Consider the following 22,991-nt stretch of genomic DNA (forward strand, 5'->3'; position numbering starts at 1 on the left):
TAAATAAATTAATTAATTGCAGGTGCTAGTGAGACAGAGAAATTTTGAAAAGACAAAAATAAGTATTAAATCTTTGAAAAAAATATTGCTTTGTCTTTGAGAAATTTAACTGACATGATCTTTGCAAAATTTCTATTTGATTCATGTCCATATGGCATTAGTACTGTATACTTTGCTGTTTGTACAAATATACATACTAACTGCAAAAAACTGTGTACTATGACGTGTGTATGTAGAGTAGAATTAGGACTCACATTACTTTTTGCTTAAAATCCCACAATTCATTGCTTTGCATTTGCTATAGACCCTTTTCACAACAGACATTTTGGCTTGGCCAAGTGGTGGTCACATGGTGTATGTAAAGATAATGGGACACCATTGTTCACATCTGTTATTGTTGTACTCCTTTAATTTGCTCTATTTACACAATGCAGGTTAAAATTTCAGTCCAACAATGAGTGCATTTCTCTGTGCCTACAATGTTTATGGCCAGGTCACTACCCCAGGGACTGATGGTGGGTTATATAGTTAAGTGTTGCTCTGATTGAGGTACTTGCCTCTAGCAATAAAAGGTCGACATAAATGAATAATGAGAGGAAAATGTCATAAGGGAGGGGAGGGAACAAAAAAGAAGTGTTATGTAACTACATGATGACTCCTACATCTCAGTTTTTTTACTTTTTATAATGTAGGACTCAAGGTCAATAAAGTTTGAAAAGTGGGTCTTTTGGGGTGTAAAGGAGTATTATTTACATAGGGCCTCACTGTTCAGCACAGTCGGGCTGCTGTTACAGCAGACAGACAAATCGATGACAGATCAGCTCAGGCACAGTTTCCTCTTGTGTTGTTTATCCCTTTAACTTCGAGGTTTTTACTTATTATGTATATTCAGATCAATGCGGAGAGATTCACTCCCACAGGGGCAAGTCCACTGACATGACTCCACCTGAGTTCAGAGGAAATCTCTTCACCTCTAATTAGAACTCTTGGCAATTCTAATGGATGCCCTTATGAAAATATATTTAATGACCCGATGTCAGCAGGAGACCATCCGGCAATGTCTGATCCATCTCATTAAGACTGTACTGTACATGTGTGTGTCTCTGTGTGTGATTTCACCAATTACAGATGCACACAATAAACTATGCTGACGTTGTGCTTCTATACGTTACCACTCATCTATATGATTTTTGACAGATGAGACAGTTTTATCACCCACAAGTCACGATTTTTAGAATAGTCTTTATTGTAAACACTGGTCATTCAAATACACAATGATTGCAAAATAATCTCTCACACAGACAAAAGACAGGAAGCACAGACTCTTTTACTCACATTGAAACAGCCTACTTCTACATGATTGCACAAACACATTCAAACACATTAATTGTAACACTGACCTCCAGCTGAGATTTCAGATTTAAATTTGTTTTTTCTAGAGGGTTTCTTGCAGCACACAGTCTTTAAAAATAAGTATGTAATAATTATGTAACAGGCAGTATGATGTCCAAATACTTCAAGACACATACAATTTTCATTCACTATATGGCATACTGAAAATATATATATATATATAGATCTATATATTGAATTTACATTGCCATCCACCTTACCGTAAACTTTGATTTACAGCCACCAAAATCATCTTACACTAATTATAATCTAGTTCTTCCTCATGAAACAATACAAATACAACATTATTGCAATGTTTATCATACTGTACTATTTGTAGTCCACACTTAGCTGTAATCCACACTTCTTACCTTTGAATAATATCATACAAACAGTTGACAGAATACCACTGATTTACGGTGCAGCACTCAGCAGTTCTACTGAGGTTTGCTGATGAAGCTGCTGCTGTCTGAGGACTGGAGATCATACTGAGGATCAGCTGGCAGGTGGCTGTTATTTTTTCTCCTCTTTGCTCTGGTGCTCCCACGGCACAGGATCATTTTCATCCGTGTGTGAGCCAGTCTCCCTCTCGTGCCAGAACTGCTCCACATCTGGCAAGACAATCCCATCTTTGAGGCTCACCTTGTCTACTTCTTTCCCTCCTCCTCCTCCTCCTCTTCCCCGACCTTGCTCCAGCTGAGGCTGATCCTCTCTACTGGGACCCTGGCTGGAGCTGGATTGGAGGCTCCTCTCCCCCCTCGGCTGGCCTGAGGTCTCTGGTCTGGGGCAAGGGGACTGGAGAGTGGTAGGGTTGTGAGGTCCGGGCTTTGGTGGAAGTTGTTTGCGCAGGGTGAGCCGCCTCCACAGACCTCGGTAGCCCTCTCTGAACTCCTCTGAGAGGGAGAGGACGATGAGAGGGTTCACCAGCGACAGAGAGAAAGTGAGCAGCTGAGCAGAGAGAGCTAGAAGAAGGGGAGGAGAAGAGATGAGGGGCTGAGCTCCTTCAATTTCTTTCTCAGCCAAATGTCGCTCCCAAACCCACACTACCCACTGTGGAAGCCAGAGGATGGCCATGGCTACGGTCAGGCTGAACAGCATCAAGGTGAGCTTTCTGGATCGGATCTGTGTGCGCAGATTCTGAGTCTTACTGGAGCGGCGCTGGCACTGGCCGTACGCCCTCCAGAAGTACATCAGGGCAAAGCTGAGAGGGGCGCAGTAGACCCCCAGGGGGTATGCTTTGACATACACAGACATGAAATCCCTGGCTTCAGGAGGAACCATCATCACACACACCAGCCCGCGGATCCCTCTCTGCAGCTTTGCAAACAGCCAGTGAGGGACGGTCACAGAGCAGGCGGACAGCCAGATGAAGAAGGGCACCACCAGGATGGAGCCCAGGTGGATGCTCACCTGCTTGGTGGGATTGGACACGTACCGGTAGCATGCTTTGGCCATGACAGCCACCGTGAAGCTCTTCGCCGCCATGCAGGACTGGAGGAACCAGTCGGCCGTCTTGCACACCACCCAGCCCAGACTCCAGCTGGCCTTGGAGTAGGAGGCGGCACGGAAAGGCACCGTGAACGCCAGCACCAGCCCGTCAGCAAACATCAGGTTGAAGATGAGGGAGTTGATGAGAGACAGTTTGCCCTTATGGGCGTTGGAGAACAAGATGACCATCGCAGTGAGGTTACAAGCCACACCCAAGACACAGATGACTCCCAGAATAGCCGGCACCAGGACTCTCAGCTCCCCGGTGTCCAGGTGTTGGTACGAGCCGCGTTCATTGAACTGCCACCTGTCTAAGGAGCTGTTCACCACAGTCGCATTGTTCCCACTTAGTTTGTCCATCTTTAAACAAAAGGATGGTGAGCTGAAGAAAATATTAAAAAAAAAAAAAAAAAAAAAGTTGCTAGAAGACAAAAAATGTGATAAAAAATTGAAGTGCGCAAGAAAAATGCAATATATCTAGAAATACTAGCCTCCTGAATCTAAACCTGTAAGAATAATCGCATCAGAGAAGGTATCGATTGACAATCGATGATCACAGTGGAGCTCCTGTCTGTGTCCGGGTTTATCCTGAGACACAGTGATGCGGCTGCTGCTGCTAGTTATAAAGATGCTGTTTGATTGACAGCTGGTGTCCCCAGCTGACAAAATGTGCGTAGACCTCAGCCTCACGGGGCCAATTAGGAAAAGTCTGCATAATGCACACGGTGCGACATATGAATGTACTGGATTTCTAATTTGTGAAGCCTAAATGTTTGTGAGTTAGAAAGGTTTTCTTTAGATGCAACAGAAGAGTTAGAAAATATATCATTTTTTTTGGCACAAAATCCACGTTATTTCAGCAAAGACATTTTTGGAATTTGTTGCGAAAAAAACTAAAATATAATTATATTAGGCTATATGAGTTATTAGGGTGAGTCAGTGACTACTTTTCAGCTGTTTCCTGCCCTATAAGTGGTTTTAAAAATGCGTGATATAAATAAACATGAATAATCAGAAGTAATTATGAAAACTGTAAAATCAACCACCAGCTGTGTCCAGTTACAGCAACGAAAATCTGGATTTACATGTACACCATTTTATCCACATGAGGGCGCCCAAACATCACAAGCAGCACTGTAAATGAAAACAATCAGGACATAAACATTTGATTTACAATCAGTTCGAGTCATAACAGAGGACGTCCAACGATGCAGGATTTGAACTTGCACATCTTTATTATTTTTTATTCAAAGAAAGTCCAGTAAGCATAAAGACTGCATGGTAATTAATTGCATTTCAATACATTCTGAGCTATAAAAGGTTGTTTTTTTTTTTGTTTCAATTAGAAGTGTCACAAAGGAGGTTGTTTAGAAGACATTACTGTTTAAAGGAATCACACTTAATAATTCCCTGATTTCACAGAGTTCATTTAGACCTTGTTGGCTCTTAACACAAAATCTCCAAACTGATCAAAGCTAAAACCCAACCTGCCACCGTTCCACATTACCCATCTTCATTCAGCGAGAGGAGGAACATGGACAGGCGATCTAAACTGAAATTGGCTACGTCTTGTAGCCACAGGAGAAAGCAAATATCTTGTATAGTGCTTCAGATGATCTGTAGATGTTCAATTATCTATATGCAGGTTGTCAGTTTCATCAGATTTAGATCCAACGCATGCAAAATGAGCTATGCTAGCATTATGTTACGTCAAGAAATCTCAAATTTAAGTTCAATACTTTGACATGAAAAGTTTACAGTTCAACCATCTACAGATCATTTTTAGTACTATCCAAACAGGTAAAAAAAAAAAAAGTGGTGGGGAATTTCTTTTTTCAGCAGGAGTTTTGCACAAATAAAAAATGAATGTGGCTTTTTCGTGTCTCTTGCAAACTGATGACATCAGACTGACTGCAGGGCAACAATTACTTTGTACACATCACAGCGTAAAAGTAGAAGGGTCCTCCCCTGAACTCACAAGCATGTAGCCGGTGCTATAATGTAATCTTGACTACACTGCTTCAAGCACTTTTTCCACTTGGGACCTCAGTGGAGCTTTTTAAATGTTTGTTTATAGAGAGAAAGAGAAAAAAACAAAAGAAAATTCCTAAGTTAACATGTCATTTGAAACATTCACACTCCTGCCTTGAACTCAGTCCCCCCTCCCCCTCCCCCCCATCCCTCCCGCACCCGATACATCGAACCCCCACATACCAAAAGAAGGCACCACAGCTTTCTAAACAGACTCATTAACCAAGAGAAGGACTTGATAAAACAACAGCATTAAATAAAACCATTGACACAGCCTGGAAGGGCTTTTCATTCACATTACAGACTACAGCGGTCTCACCAGGGAGACAAAAAATTGGTACTAGAAAGACTGACCGTGTGTGACAGGCAGAGAAAACTCTCAGTTTGTGGGGTCAGAGATTAACAGTCTCTTCCTTTTATGTAGGAATTCTTTTGCAGCAGGTTGCACTGTCCAGGGGTTGGTCACATGCACTGTAGCATGAGCAGATTCAAAGAGAGAGGGGGCACTGTTGCTACATGACGATGAGCCACCATCATGTAAGCTAGATCTCTGTGTGTGTGCTCTACGTTTTGTTCAGTTTACCCACATCCGTCCCTTTCCTCAGGGTCCAGAGGGCTGCTACATCACGTTATTCATGCAGCAATCCTCTTGTTGCATAAATGCACAGGATTCACTTCTGTATGTGTCCACGTGGCTAAATAAATTAAATTAGAAGTCAAATTGAAAGAATGAAAGTTCATTCTTGATTTCAAAGGAACCTTTTTCTTCTAGCTGTACCCAGGCTGTATCCGTTTCCATCTTCACCAAATTCATACCGCACCCGTTTCAGTCACTGGATACGTCCCCCTTCCAGGAAACTCTGCACTTCCTCCTCAGCAGAGTGGTGAAATTCAAGACAGCAGCAACACGACATAGGAAGAGGAGGAGGAGGAGGAGGAGGAGGATGTTGATAAGAGCTCCATCTCTCTCTTTCTCCCGCCCTACCTCTCCCTCCCTCATCCTCACGTGTGGGGTCAAGGGTCAGCGGGGGCAGCTTGCCCTTTAGTTGACCTTGTCTTGGAAGATGTAGAGGTTGTTGGTGGCTGCCACGGCGATAATGTTCTCATGCGGGTGCCACGTAGTGTGAAGGATCTTCTTGCTGAAGTCTAAGCTGTCGACACTGATCTCGTCCTTACGACGTTTCCCACCCACACACACCTGGAGAACAACAAGAGGGATAAAGAGGTGTGAAGATGTGAGAGTACACACAATCCTAAAGCACAAATTAAAACTTATTTCAGTGATGTAGAAGCAGTGTGAATTCATTTTTTGGTCACTTGCGGGCAGCGCAACAAGCTGTAAACACAACGCTGACATATCACTTGCTTATCTACATATCCAGCGGGCACAGCACAGTGTTCTGTTTCTGGCCACCCAACAAATATAATAACAATATTCACTCTCCTTCAAACTAGTTTTGGTCGCCACTAACTCACAAGGGAAATATCTGGCTCTTTAGTGGCTAAATGCTCCACTATATTCACCAGCTAATTACTGACTGTCTGTCTGCTGTTTGGTACTGGGCAGGTAGCACACAGTAGGTTTATCTGAGTTTGAAAACAGCTGTCTGCTGTGGCTGTAAAAAAGGTTTATCAGAGCAGTGAGACAAAACGGTAAAGCAGGAGGATCTAAAACCAAAACAATGAGCTGAAAGACACTTAATACTCTGTGGAGCTGAGGGAGCCAGGTGATCATCCCCCATTGGGTTTGTCACTCTGAGCTACTCTATTCACATGACCCGTTGTCATTTGAACTATTGTTCCTATAAAAATACAGATTTAGTGCAGCTTTAGTTGGAAAAGAGGTAATTTTAGATTAGTCTACTGTGCATGGTATGTTCATGTTTATGCCCAACTTCTCCATTTTGTTGTCAAAATAAATTATGTAAAAAGAACAAAAGAGGATGAAACATCATGTTTATGAACCAAGCTTTCTCTAATAGAGCAACCGCTTGCTTTTATTTAAAAAAATGTTTTATATTTCATTTGTACATTTTTATTTGTGCCTTTCCTGCTGGTATGTGAATTTCACACAACTCTGAACTGTTGTAGCCCCGCTTTGTGAGTCTTACTGATAAAGCGGGTGTTTTTTGATATGCTATTTCTGCACAGTATCCTAAAATAATTATGAGGCAGATAATCTGTTAAAGAATCCTCCAGATCTAATTCCTCTTCTATTTCTTTACCTCCTACTCCACCACCTTACCAATAAAGTACATCCAGACAGTAAAACGTATCTATCAGCAGCAGTGTTGTTGTATTTGGTCTTGTCCAGTTGTATCTTGTTCTAATATTTTTTAGATTGTAATACAAGCCTCCACACATAATGTAAAAGTTGCTGGATATCTAGAAGTACTATTTTGAATGTAAGTGGATTGGCCTTTTATTCTAAAAGACGTTTTGCCACTCATCAAAGAGGCTTCTTCAGCTGTCCTGACTGATTGGGAGTCCCAGGTATTATGAAACAGCAAACCCAGCTTCTTCCACTCAGTACTTCTCAGGATTACTTGTTTTGATGAGAATTGTTGTACCTTGCGAGGCTTGAGAATAGCTCTGGGCTTGCTGTTCTCCCTGGATGCTTCCAGTGTGACGTCCCGTTTGGTGTTTCGGTCAAACATTCGGAAAAAGTTGTTGTAGGAGCCGGTCATGATGACGCTGAGGAGGAACAGGGAACAGGAGTAAGGGAAGGTTATTGAGATGGACGAATGGATTGATGATGGATAGATGGATGGATGGAGGAAATCTCACCTGTCCGATCCATTCCAGACACACTCGAATTTGTCAAAGATGCAGTCATTCTCATACAGAGAGCAAAGTTTGCCTCGCAAATAATCGTGAACCTGGAAAACAAACAAAAAGAATGAATCTGTGAAGCATGAACTAGTTAATGAATTTGGATCACACTTTCCCAGCATCTAAAGCTCATTACATTGCCTTTCAGTGGACAACTATAGGCTGCATGACCATATGCTCTACTTTCAGTAATCCCTCCAGACCTGGTGACCTACGCTAAGACGCTAGGTAGCAGGTGGAGGCGGAGAAGAGAATCCCTTGAGCCCAGCTGATGGCCTTATCAATCATGACCTGCCCTAAGATGGCTTCCCCTGATCAGACAGTGTGGATCTGACCCCGATGACCACACAGTGGGAGGTTTTGCCCTTTAGGTTGCATGAGTACTGCCACTATCTGTCTTCTTATGGGCAGTAAGCTCAATAAGCCCTCCTGGGGTAATTGCTAAAGATGATAGGGCTGCAGATTGGCAAGAGTGACAGTGAAACAGGATTATGTTGAGTGATTAGTCTGAAATCAATACGTTTTGATTTGATCTGGACCTAACCATTATTTACCAACTTCACCAACTGAGAATTATCTTCGGAGCCTTCTAGCTGTCCAACAAGCGCATAAAAGCACAAAGAAAGTGTACCTGGTATGTCTCAAGTGGTTTGTTCTCCATTTGAAGGTCCCACACTTTGACAGTGAGGTAGTCCCTTGTCATCAGGTAGCGCCCGTTGTGGCTGAACTTCACGTCAGAGATGGATGAGATGATTTCAGAGAAAAAGGAGCGAGTGGAAGGATCCTCCGGTTCCTCGAAGTCTACAAGAGAGAACGCGCGAGAAGCAGTTATCTTTTGACACATAAAACACATTTCACACCGTAGGAGGTCGCTACTTAAAAGAGATGTCTTTCCTCCCGCGATTCTTTTAATCATCCGCTGTGAAAACACAAAGCAGATTTTGTTTGGGTGGTGGGGGCCGTCATTAGCTAACAATAACAGCACAACAATGCCTGGATGCAAGGTTTTGCTTGGCAGCTGCATCTCTTCACAGGATTATTTCTCTGTGTGCTTAGGGAGACAGTCGTGGGTCAGCATGCTGGGTAAATATTGGTTATGATTCATATTGATTTTGGCAGCTGCTGATCTGTGTGCAGGCCAGCACGCTGGGGATAAGAGCCAGGCATTCCATCGTTAGCTGTCAAGTTATTGTTGCTCCCCGCTCCTCCTCCTCCTCCTTCTCCTCTTCTTCTCCTTCAACCATTCCTCCCCTCTCTCCTCTCCATCGCTCCAAAAAAAAATGCCCCCACCGTTCTCCTCCTCCCCACCTCCTCCCTGCACCTCCCTCCTCCTCAGCTGAGGCCTGGAGAATAGCTCTGTGATGTGTCAATGGGGAGCCTAACAAGGGATGCGGCATGAAAGATGAAAAAATGGGGGGGTGAGGAAGGGATAAGAAAAACAAATCAATGTCAAAGTGCTGGGCCCATTTGAGCCCTGCTGGATTTATTTGTGTGTGTGTGTGTGTGTGTGTCAGTGTTTGCGTATAAGTGGGTGTGTGCAATGTGTGCATGTATATATGCATGTCTGTGTGTGCCCTCCCTCCTATCCCACTCCAGGGGTGTATAATAGGGTCCCTGGGGAGTTGGCAGGGGGGCTGTTTGGTCCCTCTCTCTCTGTCCTGGGGCTCAGTGTTTTGGCAATCCTCTCCTATATCTCCATCCATCCTTCCCTCATCCATCCATCCATCCATGCATCCATCTTCTGTCTAACACTGATTGATTTCAGCAGCCTCTCAGATTTACAGGTACGGGAGGAGATACAGTATGATTGTGGGTGTTTTTTTGTTGTTTATGTAGCTAGGAGGTTCAGGATGTTGTGTATGTGTATGTGTTTGTATGTCAAGGGAAGGAGGAGCTGTGTGTGTGTGTGTGTTTGAGTGGGAGGGCATTATAACATTGCTCTGAGCCTCACATGTTCATGCAGTGTAGGTATTAACAGACCCATCCTAAGGCTAACGAGAGCACCTGCCTGCTTTGTGTGTGTTTGTGTGTGTGTGTGTGTGTGTAGTCTCGCACTGCAAGCACCTGTCAAGGCACGTACATGTCAATATCAAACAATCAGAGTCTGCACATACTGTAGGATGCCTGTGAATACCTAAGACGTCACATTTACCGCCAAATCCTACATTTTTTTCTTATTTAACCCTCTAATGCTCATGTGAAATTCAACAGGCCGTGTTAGCGCACGCTCCGGTGAACACATCAATATGTCTGAGGAAATGACTGACATTATTGAACAACAAGGTGTGTCCATGAGGGACTAATGCGATTGCTCTTAAGCCATTGATTTCCCAGCTAAAATGTCAATGTATTCATTATTCATTCGGGCAAAGTGTATGCATGTGATGGTGAGCTTCAGAGAAGGCCATTCATTGTTTGAGACGCACAGAGATTTATTGATGGGTTATCAATCGTGGCATATTGAGCAGGGGGGGAAGGTTTCGTGTCACAACAACACAAAGGTGGAGCTGAAGCAGAAAAATGTGAATGTGAACAAGCATCCATGGTGACTGAGCGCCCTATATATCTCTGTTTTACCTTTGCCATAAATTTAGCTGCATTACTTTTATTCTTTTCGTCTTTCTATTATTTCTTGTCTTTCTTGTTTTCTACCTCATTTTTCTTTATAGTACTACTACCCCGCTACCATTGAGGACACAGAGGTCACATCCTAGGAGTCGTTTCTGGGAAATGGGAAGAGTTGAATTCTACAGTCAAACACAAATTACACAGGGTGGGTTTATTGCATATACAATCTTTTCCTTTGACTGTTCTAAGGGGGAAAAAAAGAAATAGAATAAAGAATTATATTGAAAATGCACTCACATTTGCAGTGTTTGTCACAGAGTGCGGCCTGTCTCATGTCACAGAGGCGTATAGAGCCTTTGCTGCTGCTGTAGGCAAAGGTGTGACAATGCTGGGGATGAAACTCTGCTGAGGTGATCACTTCGGTCAACTCCTCCATGTTGGCCGGTTTGATGTCCACAATGTCTGAGAGGCAGGCGCTAAGGAACAACTACAACTCCTAGACAGACACTACAGGCTATTTGTAATGTAGCGGACAGCAGCTGAGGATTCAAATTTTAGCTCTGAAAAATCTTAAGTTATGCGCATTTTCTTATTATGTTTTTATAGTTTTATCCAAACTATAATATGTCCTGAACATAGAACAGAGAAAGACACAGATGAGAGGATACTGAAGCTGCGATCAGTGATCTCCAGGTTCCATAGGTTCACTCTGAGGTCGTCAGTGGAGATGAAGGTCTGAAGGTCGGAGTTGACGGAGATGGAATTGATGTGGTATGTGTGGGCGTTGCTGAATACTCGCCTGGCTGTAGCTTCAACCATCAAGTCCATAGGCTGCAGCACTGGCACCTGGTGGTAAAGACAGAAGTCCATTAAAAAAAGGGGAAAAAAATATGAAGGCTTTCATGTGTTTCGTAAACACTGATGCAATGTTTTATATCCTTTGATGCTGGTCTCCTAGAGGCCCTCTTAGATATTTATCTGTGTGCATTTTTTTGTGTGTGAATATACAGAAAGTGTTTGTGTGTGTGAACCACAACCGCCTGACTCCAGGGATTCATATGACATTTACTCCACAAATCTTAATGAAACAGAGTCAGTGACGGAAGGGCTCCGGGGCTGTTTGATGAGCTGGTTCAATCATACTGTGAATATCTATTTGCTACACGGCTACTCAGTGATCATGCCTCTCTCTCTCTCTTTCTCTCTCTCTCTCTCTCTCTCTCTCTCTCTTTCTCATAAGTGCTGAAGAAGCCACTGCTGTTCTCTTGTTTGTGTGTGTGTGTGAGAGCGAGAGAGAGAGAAAAGAGAGAGAGCGAAGAAGGTGGAAAGAGAGATGGCCCGAGGGCATCGCTAGGCCCTGCTGAGGAATGATAACTGAACTCTGCAGAATTAAGACAAGCTCACACACACACACACACACACACAAATATACACACACACACACACACAAATATACACACACACACACACACAGTAGCACAGTGCTGCTCCGGCTTCAAAGACGCCCAGCACCAGTCTGCATGCAGCCCCCCGTTGGCCAGATAAAACCCAGACAAAGAGAGAAGGGAGGGGAGGGAGAGAGGAGAACAAATCGACTGCTTCTTCTCCCCTTTTTCTCTCGTCCGTTGCTGGCACTGACAGAGAGACATGGCAACCCAGCAGGCTGCTGTATCTCCATGGGTGTCACTTCGTTTCCATGTCTTTCACTGGCTGTCCAGAGAGACACGGACCGTATTAACCCATAACCCCCTGTTACACGGTTCAGCCTGCCCCTGCACCTTCTCAATGGATCCTTTTCCTTATAGCATGTTACACAGAATATTTTAAATTTAGATAAACGTGCTTTTAAAAGTAGCACATTCTCTATGAAATCTACCCACAACCTAGAATTTTGAAGCAATTTCCTACATATTTGATGTTTAAAGGAGATACTGAATGAACAAAAACCTGACATCATACATTTTTTTGTTTGATTTCTTGGCTGCATTTTGGAATAATATTTCTGTGTTCCTCCCTCTCTGCCTCTGCCCCCCCCCCCCCCCTGCACAGATTTCACAGCCTCTAAACAGGATTGCCACAGTCCCGGCCTGTCCTCCAGGTTGCTATGATCCCCTGGTCAGCCAGACAAAGAGGGACAGACACGCTGAACACAGCACTAATCTACTATGGCAGACACACACACACACTGTCCTATGTGTGTGCTGTCTTTGTGTGAAAATTAAAGAGGTACTGGAGTGATAAGGATGAGAGAGAGGGGGGAGAGAGAGAGAGGGAGAGGATGATCCTTTCATGGTCTTCACCTCAGTGCACACATCGATCACTCATTCTCACTTTCCGCTGCCAGTCCAAGTTTAAAATTGTCCACACTGTATGATATTCAGCAGGTATTTAAATGATGTATCAACTTTGATACAGTTACAGCTTGTAATGCTAAGAAGTCTCTGCAGGATTAAAGGCTATCATAGCATAATGAATGAGTGAATGCTAAATTTTGATTTAATCAGCTTATCTGTGCTGTTCCTGCTCAGACTTCAGAGGATTTTGAACATGCCTTTCCAGAAAAGCAAGTTCAATCAAATCTTTGGGAGCTCTGTTTCATTTAATTTGCAGCTCTCTAAACTACTGAATTACCTTTAAATGTCATGTGATAGTTAAGGATGACAGAACATAAGACTTATTTGGATTTATGCTTTTGCGACATAAATTGGATAATAGGATTAAATACTGAAATGTGCAATTATTTATATTATTCTTCTTGTTCCATACAATTAAATACTATGAGATGGTTCTCTACAGTACGTCATAGTTATAAAATCTAGATATCAAACATATAAATGAAAAATATAAATGGAGCATTTAAATCTAATGTCTGCACTGACCAGTAATGACCTTTACAGCTCTATCATTCATGGTACATTGTTAGGATTTAAAATGATATGATAATATTTATGGAAATAGTGACAGTAATTTTTCATATTTTACATTTATATGATTAACACCTTATAATTATAATTACCTCTACCTCTACTTCTAAAAGAAGCCTGAAATGATGCTGTAGCTTTAAATGTTTTGTTTCCATTCAAGATGAATTCAATCTTCAGATCATAACCTGGTATTCACTCCAGAGCCAAACAGTTCAATTTTAATAAACCAGAGTACATGTGCTTCTTTGGGTGTTGTTTGACCATGGTTTGACCTCTTACCCGTAGCGAGGTGATGGTCGACGGGTCCCTGATCCGTCCGTCGTCATCCTTCAGGTTGTAGCCCTCCGGACGCTTGTCTCTCTCGCTGATCTTCCAAAGCTTAACCGTCTTGTCTGGGATGGATACATCACACAAACACACACACACACACACACACACACACGAGCACAGAGAAACACAAAACACAGTTAGAACATGGCTCACTACAGTGAATCTCAGATACAAGATGGATGCGGGGGGTTGGGCAGCCAATCTGGCATGTAGCTGGGCAGGAGCCAGTGTGGATGATGAATGGCGGCTCCTGTGTAGATTGTGATGTCACTGATACCAATCTACAAGTTGACTACATTTCCTCGCTGCAATATACGCTCCCCCTGAAAAAAAAAGCCATCTGGGTGCTTTTCAATTCTGCATCACATAAACACCAGTTACATCTCATCTTCTCGGTCTAGTGAGGAGGATGGCGGCTGCAGTCAGGTTGTTGCTTTTTTTTTTTTTTTTTTTCTTTTAATTTCCGCTGTGAATATTGGTGTCAGAGCAGCGAGGCCATCGCCACAGGATCCTTCACCATCTGCTCCAGCCACCGCTAGCACTTCTGTAGCAGCCATGCATGACGCCCACAATCTGCAAGACGTCTCTCCGCTGATGTGTGTGTGTGTGTGTGTGTGTGTGTGTGTGTGTGTGTGTGTGTGTGTCTGTGCGTGTATGGTGTGTGGTGGCACATGCTTTGATATATGTGCATGTGTGTGTGTGTTCCTGCTGTGGCAGCCATGCATGAAGTTCTCAATCTGAAACGCTTCTGCTGGTGGCACTTGCTTGGCCAAGCGAAACACCAATACATTCACACAAATAGCCAAAGAGACATTTTCATGTGATATTAATAACACTTTGCTATGCAGGAAAATATTCCTCTCTGTATATCAGATGTATACTATCTGACTTCAATCATGCCTTTTGTTGACACTTTTATTGACTGAGAGCACCATTACACCCACTTTTAAACAAACTCGTGATAGATTGATGGTTACTTTGACCCTGTTTTGCCACGTGTTTCGCTCAAAAACCGAGGGCGTCATAGCTAAGTGACTGACCATTGGTGGAGAGCAGGAAGTAGGCGGCGTTCTGCTGAGGAAGCCATTTGATCTTGTTGATCTTCTCCTCAATCTCCAAACTCTTCAGGTAGTCAAACTCCGGCTCGTGGCTCTGGAATGTGCTGTAAACATTGTACTCCCCTCGACGCTGGGGCTGGCTCTTACTCTGCAAAAGAAGGAGAAACATAATTAGAGATTGACCTGCTTTCTGTTAATTTCAGATGATTAAATACTAAAATAAATGGGATGTGGAGATTTGGGAAAAATTTGCTTAAATTTCCCCTTTGAAGGAATAGTTTGACATTTTGGGAAACACACTTATTTCCCCTCTTGCTGAGACTAAGCTAATTGATCTATATGACTCTCCTATCTGTCCATTCATTATGAAGCTGGAGCTAGCAGCCAGTTAGCTTAGCTTAGCACAAAGACTGGAAACAGGGGGAAACAGCTAGCCTGGCTCTGTCAAAAGATATGAAATTATGCCCCCTGGCACATCTATATTACCACATTATATCTTGTTTATTTAATCTGGAACAAAAACTGAAGTGTAAAAACAATTTTTATTATGTTTGTTTTTTTTTACGTGGGGTTACGTCCAGTCTCCACTAGCAACCACAACAAGACTCCAGGAAGTCACTGTGCCTGGCCATGAAATAGGCCTAATCTGGCACTACCATAACTCCCTGCCTCATTTTCAAACAAATGAGATATGACATATTAATGAGAGAGTTTTTGTGCTAAGCTAAGCTAATTGGCTGCTGCCTGTAGCTTCATATTCATGGTATCGATCTTCTTATCTTTTTATTGCCTCAAGGTTAGATTAAACTTTTTTTCCTCACCACTCAACAACATCACATTGCCTATGCAGTTTTTATTGGCTTATTCCACTGCTTCATTGCAGCTGCACCACATTTACTACTCTCCAACATATTATATTTTCTGGGCTGCTGCATTACATAAAATGAAAAAATGTAGATGTGCACCATTTTGCACACATTTCTGTATAATTCAGCAAGAAATATTTGGTATCTTTGAAAACCTTAGGATCTTAACTGGAAGTTTATAATGTTATGGTTATTATATTAGCTGCTATTTCTGGTTTCAAGACATTTACTGCTGAATTTCAAGCTATATTCCAGCAATTATTTCCAAAGCATTTCAAATGAACCCATTTTCTTGCTAGTTATCTAAAATCAACCAATTTTTTACCCCGTCTATAATGGTTCTAGGCTGTCAAGCCCTCTCAGCAGAAGGGCAGCATAATTAGTGTTGCATTGGTGGCATTTCCTACCTCCTGCTCCCTCTGGAAGACAACCACTCTGCCTCCTTTATCTCCGGTGGCCAACAGCTCCCCCGATGAGTTAAACTCCACAGTTGAGATAATGTCAGCTGCAACACAGGAAGCAGAGCAGAGAAATGTCAGTGTGGATGTGCACAGAGCTGTCAAGGTACCAGTCAGACAGAAACCTTTCAGTGAGATCTGGTAGGGTGACTTCTGGAAAACACTTCAGGGGAGGGGGAATCTCTGAAACGCTGTGACAAACCCACAGAGAACTCTCCGACACAGATACCCTAGTTTGTTTGAAATATGGGTTAGAAGAAACCACGGGATGACTCACTGCATGATATCAACTAATTCAGCCCCTCGTCTGATTGAAGTGAGCCAATCTGTGCCATTTAAATGCACTCCTGCTTTTTAGAGGACGCTGCCGCCGCACTAATAATGCCATTCATCTCTCCCCTCCTGGCTGCAAGACCCTATGCTGCTCAGTGACTCTCCTGCTCCTTCATTAAAAAAAGGAACCCTAAGATTTAAGAAAAGCTGTAAAACCTTTTGAACCATGCACTTTGTGTGGCTTTTATACTGTATGTCTGGGCATGTATTAACACAGTTTCTAACTTTCAATCTGTGCAGTGCATCAACAAAATAGAACAGCAATAAAATATAACTGCTTCATTTATATTCCGTTGCCAACATTTTTCAGTGTCTCTGCATAGCTCCAGTTACACCAAAAGTAAATAACAGACACCTACCCTTAAGGTAGCTTTTCCTCTCCTCCTCAAAGACATACATCTGCCTGGATTTGGGAGAGGCTAAGGGTGACTGTAATTATTATACAGCCCCAGGCTAAAAAGATATAGCATAATGTGTGTCACATGCACACACAGCAAAGGCTATCCCTATGTTTAACAGTGGCAATAATTTTAGACAGAGAGAGAGAGAAAAAGAGAGAGAGAAAGCTTGTTGTTTTGTACCCCCCACGCCCTCTGTGGACCTGCTACTGGCGGAGTGCTGAACAGGAGAGGGGAATGTTGCTATGGAGACTGTTTCCATCTCTAGCGGCAGTCGGAGGGGTGTATGTGTGTGTGTGTGTGTGTGTGTGTGAGTGTGTGAGTGTGCCAATAGCTCTCAGACTTAGTTGCTGATGCTAGCTGTAATTCAGCAGACAGAGAGAGCGAGTGCTGCATTAGGGTGAAAACCTGCTACTGCATCTGGGGGAGTGTGTGCAGTTGCAATGCAGCACACAACTTCAGACAATAGAGTCCCTGTAGACTTGCTCATCTCTGCACATGAAGCTGCTGTGTGCATGCCGGAGAGGCAAGTGAATGACTAAGCGTCAAGTATTCGTGTGTGTGTGTGTGTGTGTGTGTGTGTGTTCCTCCCCTCATTTCGTTTAATTGTTGAAGAGAAAAACACGTTCAGAGATGAGACCGGAGGGACTCTTATGGCCATGTGCTGATAATGACATGAGGCGGGGGGCCGATCCTAATCATATTTGAATCTAGAAACTAATAACGTTTCACAGACAAGACATACTCTGACCTAATTATTGCCTGGGAGTACCCCACTGACATACCATATTGTTATTGCACACGTGGTGTACACCTTTACACATGCACACAAAAAAACAAGCTGAAGTTATCTCTCTCTTCCTGTATCTGCATATATCGACCTTATGCATGCCCAGAGAACCCCCCCCCACCCCCCCACCCACCAGCACACACACACACACAACCCAACCCAACACCATCAGGCCAAAGCCACTGGTGTGAATCGAATGGAATCGGCTTAGCGGTCAGCATTCTTGAATCAAAGCTTTTCTCTCTCCCTCTCTCCCCCACTCTCTGTCTCCCCTCTCCTTCCCTCATCATCAACACATTAAGTCACCGAGGAGAAACAGTAATTGATGGATGCCATTTAACGAGTTTACACACGGGTACATCCTTCAATCATCTCAGTGAATGAACAGCCGGGTAGAGCCACTGAAGCCGAAACTCAAGAGTAACGCAATGGAACACTTCTTTAAATGAGTTTTTCCTCATGCAAATGTATTCAAAGCAGACAAGGCAATCTATTCAACCTCAGTCACTGATGGAATTTTGTTTGATGGGCGAAATACTTTTTTTTTTTTTTTTTCCAGATGAAATTTCATTCTAGGGAACAAATTAGAAGCAGAGTGGCAGGTGGGCGGGCTCTCTGTGAGGATTTCCGCTTGCATCAGATCAGATTTTTATGACGTGAGCAGCAGCAGGTTCAAGGTGAATTGAAATTAGCAGCAGCAGGCTGGTGATTCGGCGGATCAAATGTGTACTTACACACACACACACTCTCCCTGTCTCTCTCTCTCTCTCACGTACACACACACACACAGCTTCATCAGCAGACCATAACCAGATGAAGCCCATAAATCCTGTGGCCAGCCAGGTCTGACACAGACAGGTCAGCGCTTCTTGATGCATCAGACGGATGCTCGAGATAACACACATCCATCACCAGTAATAACGTGGACAAGCCTGTTGGCCTGCTGCTGTGATGCATGTGTGTGTGTGTAACTGTGAAAGAAAACAGGCTCTTATCTGTTTCTATTCACCGATCTGAACCTCGATAACCCGCCTTCAGCACTGCAATATAGAATTGGGAGTCCGACCAATCGGATGGAAACATAGATATGCATTGATTCTGGAATGAAACCCCTGCACGAGGAGCCAGAAACACAGGGAGGGGAACCAGGATATTGAATGTATTTATAGACATAGACAGAGCATGCAACATCTATCACGCATAACAGAGAGGGACACTAAAAGAAATGATAGTGAGAGGGAGGAAGTCTGGCCCAAACTGGGGTGGAGGTGCAGTGGGAAGGGGAGGGGAGGAAGGTTTGTTGCTCTAAGTAGGTCAATAAAAGAACATACAGTGAGTCTCATCGGCACAGACACAAGCAAAGACTAAAATGGGAGCACCCCGGCTAACCTCTAGACAACACATAATCCTGTCAGGGGTCAAAAAAAAGCAAAAACAGACTAAGGCTTGATCCGGTGACACTGGGAGGGTTGTATAAGACACACGGATCCAAAATGGTGTGACTGCATGGAAAGCTACTTGTGTAAGTGTGCAGTAATTCCAGGTAGAGGGAGGGACGTGAGCAACATGGTGTCGTGCGAATGCTTTGTTAGACGTGGAGAGGAGAGGATTACAGCACTTGTGCTGAGCTGCCTGCGTCAAAGGATCAGGCCGGGGGGATAATTCAGGTCCGTTCTCTCTTTCACTCGCTGCTATCGCTGCTTCTACGATAATCAACAATATGTATCAATCTGCACTTCTTTTCTTTCAGGAACATAAGCACAGACATGCAAGTATCACAAATTCTATATGTTAACACTGTGCACCTACCAATTTTGTCATTTTGCGTTGAATAAGCAGCTGATAACAGCTTCATTTCAGACCAACAACAATGGAGATCAATCAAAATTCTGAATAAACCCTGCTACCCACTGGTCTGGTACCCAGCCATATGATTAAGGGGTTTATTAGGCTTTATTAGCTCTGCACAAAGCAACAGAGCACAATGCAGCTCTTTTCATCTGAAGAGCATGACTCTTTGTAAGATCTGGAGTGAACAAGCTAATTAACCTGGTTTCTCCAGGATCAGCCCCTTGAGATTGAGACGGTGTGTGTGTGTGTGTGTGTGAGTGTGTGTGTTTTGTCTGAATGTGTATGCAGTCTTTTGTGCATGCTTCTCCGTTTCCCCAAACTCCGGGGAGTAGAGGGTGAAATGGGAGAGACGTGTTACTGCTTCACTTCTCACACTTCATTAACACATCGCTGTGGCACACATCTGACTGCAGACACAACACGGGACAGGGCGAAACAAGAGGAGAGGTGAAGTTGTGAAAAGCCGTGAAATCCGCGATCAATTCCTGCATGCGCTATACCCCCGAATACCAAGAGGGAGGATTCTGAATCCTTGTTATTTGGTATTCTCTTAGAAATTGAAGATATGGAAGGGGGGAGGGTGGGGGCCGCATAGAATTATAATCCACTACCAAAACAAAAGCTGTCTCTCCCTCTCTATCTGTCTGTGCTGCTTTGGTGCAATCCCTTTCATCTTCCTGTTTCCAAGGCTGAAGTGAATCAAAGATGAGATGTCTGCTGCACAGACAGAAATCCTGTGTCTACAGTGACCTTATCACCAAGACATGAAGGATTCCGAGTGACGCCGCTTCTACGACAGGACACAGAAATTAGCTATCAAAACTTACAAATGTATCCCATTATAAAGTCCAGAAAGGTCAAGCATTGCTTAGCCTTCAGGCTAGCAGTGCACCCAATGACTCGCATACGGTACATCTATCACAGCGGCGTGGCAAATCTACTGACCAGGAAGCCATATCCGAGTAGAGAAAAAGAATATTTTTGTAGTCGTCCTACAGTAGCAACACCACGGGTATTCTTTAATAAATTCTCATTAAATTTTCATGGAGCTGCAGACTTAATAAGAAGCTAATCAGGGGATGAAAGCAGCTGCTGAATAAGGAGTGTGACTCGCCCCAACTTCACAGCTTGCCATTAAGCACCCGCCACCCCCACACACACACACTCCCCCCAGACACACACATTATCTTTCTTGCACTATGTTGCTGAGGCGGGGCTCGGCGTTTTGAGTGTTTCGTGGTGAATAATGGATGGGACCTGGGGGTATGGTGGGCTAAGTCTTTTTATGCCGGGGTCCTAAAGTGTGGCCCCAGGCCGTTTGCCTTGGCACAGGCAACCAGGCTCTGCTCTCATCAGCAGCGGCAATAAAGGCTGCGAGCTCTGTTACGGGACTGCATCAGTATTCAGCGGGGCTAGAGGGGTCACGTCGCACACACAAGCTCGTACTCGCATCAGACAGACATATAAGAAGCAAAGCAGTAGAGAGAAAGGGAGAATGAGAGGAAGAGGGGGTAGGGGAGACAAGGAGGAAGGGATTACATGTCCTACCAACAGATCTTTAGGTCATTGTTCCGGTGGCTAAATTGTAAAGGACCAGAAATCAATACCAAAGCAGAAATTAGGTTAGGTCCCGCCTCACAGCAGGAAAGCTATTTACATTTTTACACCCGAGAGTTCTGCTGTTTGACAATTTCATCCATTATCGAAACATCCAAGGTGGAGATTATGAAAATTAACTGAGACCCATGTTGTAGGAGCGTAACAGCCCATTGACTCAACACACACTGATATACACACAGCTGCAGTGAGACACACACACACAGTCATGAAAGCCTGAACCATCCATCCTATCGCCATTAACAATGTGTCATCTGCAGGCGGTTGCTTAATGCAAATCAGGCTGTAATGTAATTTTCTTCCATCTAGTCAACAACGATGTCTCAGGAAACTTTTCGGTCCAGGAGGCAATCGAAATATCACTAGCGTACCTGACTATGAATGACCGGTGTAGTTTTACTCACAGCCAATACCACACACACACGCTCAAACAGTCAATGTAACCGCCCACAGACCCATTGAGGCGTGGGATTGGTGCGAGGCAAAGGTCAGCGCCAGTGACATCATTAAAATGTGACATCATTAAAGTGTCCTGCTGTTGTGGGCAAGCACAGCCTGAGGGGAATCCCTACCAGCTCGTCGTCACTCATCAGGGACCTGTGTATGTATGTAGGTGTGTGTCCGTGTGTGTGTGTGTGTGTGTGTGGTCTGAATGGACTGGGCCTGATGGAACATGTGCACTCTGGTGAATTTATGAGGATGGGGCATAGACCCAGACACTGGCCCGTATGATCTTTGGCTGCAGACTGACTTCATACCACTTAAGAATGGGCACACACACACACACTCATTCATGATATATGGGGTGTGACGATCAGTCATAAATTATAGCACTAAAAAATAACAAAAGTAGACTCTGCTTGTTTGAAAAGCACAGATGGGCCACAGACTAGACAGTACTTTGCTTTAAAGAGACGTATTTTACAACCCGCGTAACTCTCATCCACTTTCTCCTTATAAAATGAGTGAATGAGAGAGATAGAGACAGAGAGACAGAGATGGAGAGAGACAGAGACGGAGAGAGACAGAGAGAAGCTGGAAGAAGATGCCCCCCTGTTTTTCATCTCAGCGCACACATCAAACAAAGATATCCATCACACCCACTCCCACCCCCTACTTCACTTCCTCCCGCTCTGAACCAGTAACTGTGTGTTTAGCAGTGACAGGGAATCATCTGTAAGTGCTGGGAGCTCAGCAAATTATGATGTTCTCCTGCATTTACATGAAAAAAAAAAAACACTGAGGAAAAGCAGCAGGCAAGATGTATGAATGAGACTCTTTCTTCCTTTCGAAGCCTTGACTTTGTCTCTCCTCCAACCTGCAGTGGTATCAGTAACCTGAGCTGATGGCAAATGGAAGAAGCCATGGTGGCTCTGACCCACCCTGCAGCCACACATACCCTCCAACAACCTCTACATACCCTTCATATTTTATGTTCTGTTATATTCTGTAAATAGTTGATTGAGAAAGTCTCCATCATATTTCGTCTGGTTTTTTTTCCCCTTCTCAAACACAATGCTAAGTGGGTGTTAAAAATGTGTGAACGAATTGAAAGGCTGCAGTGACTATTAATACAACTGACTAATCTGCACATAAAACAAAGTGCATCAATATCAAGCTGAACAAAAAAGACAAGAACCGTGCTAATCCCACATACAACCCAATAATCAATTATGTGTTTAGAAAGGAATAATGAATGAGAAGAAGGTAGAAATACCTTGTAAACTGATATATTCAGCAATACAGAATGACATTATGGTGTATATGTTTAGTCTGTACAAAACAATACTGTGTCTAATTCGTTCCAATTGCAGACAGAAAAAGCCTGAGTCACCTAAGCTTTTATTATCTCTCTGATATCAGTTCAGCAGTTAATGTCCATAACCAATCTGCATAATCGGTGAGCGGGGACGGAGGCGGTAATGAGATTAATGAAAGCTTTTACCTGTAAATCAATGTTTTATGTTGATCAAGCTTGCGGCGGGCAGGTGCGGCTGATTGGTGGAACATGAGGGAACTATTAACCATCAAACAGTTAACAGGCTGATAATCAAG

General features: G+C 43.6%; 2 protein-coding genes across 3 annotated transcripts in view; both read right to left on the minus strand.

Annotated features, from left to right (window-relative positions):
* Positions 1-1,247: 1,247 nt before the first annotated feature.
* Positions 1,248-3,867, minus strand: gpr151 (G protein-coupled receptor 151). Its single transcript, XM_067598349.1, has one exon. The coding sequence runs from the start codon at positions 3,238-3,240 to the stop codon at positions 1,906-1,908; it is 1,335 nt and encodes a 444-aa protein (XP_067454450.1). The 5' UTR covers positions 3,241-3,867; the 3' UTR covers positions 1,248-1,905.
* A 229-nt stretch (positions 3,868-4,096) lies between these two features.
* Positions 4,097-22,991, minus strand: part of ppp2r2ba (protein phosphatase 2, regulatory subunit B, beta a) — a 44,240-nt gene continuing 25,345 nt past the window's right edge. For both annotated transcript variants that reach the window (XM_067598823.1, XM_067598822.1), the window contains exons 2-10: positions 15,897-15,994; positions 14,606-14,771; positions 13,515-13,627; positions 10,980-11,157; positions 10,609-10,773; positions 8,375-8,544; positions 7,699-7,790; positions 7,482-7,605; positions 4,097-6,109 (exon numbers count right to left, since the gene is read on the minus strand). In XM_067598823.1, the coding sequence (XP_067454924.1) occupies positions 5,954-6,109; positions 7,482-7,605; positions 7,699-7,790; positions 8,375-8,544; positions 10,609-10,773; positions 10,980-11,157; positions 13,515-13,627; positions 14,606-14,771; positions 15,897-15,994 (1,262 nt within the window). In that variant the 3' untranslated portion in view covers positions 4,097-5,953. The remainder of the gene's footprint in view (positions 6,110-7,481; positions 7,606-7,698; positions 7,791-8,374; positions 8,545-10,608; positions 10,774-10,979; positions 11,158-13,514; positions 13,628-14,605; positions 14,772-15,896; positions 15,995-22,991) is intronic.

This window comes from Thunnus thynnus, chromosome 9 (assembly GCF_963924715.1).
Source record: "Thunnus thynnus chromosome 9, fThuThy2.1, whole genome shotgun sequence".
Classification (NCBI taxonomy): Eukaryota; Metazoa; Chordata; class Actinopteri; order Scombriformes; family Scombridae; genus Thunnus; species Thunnus thynnus.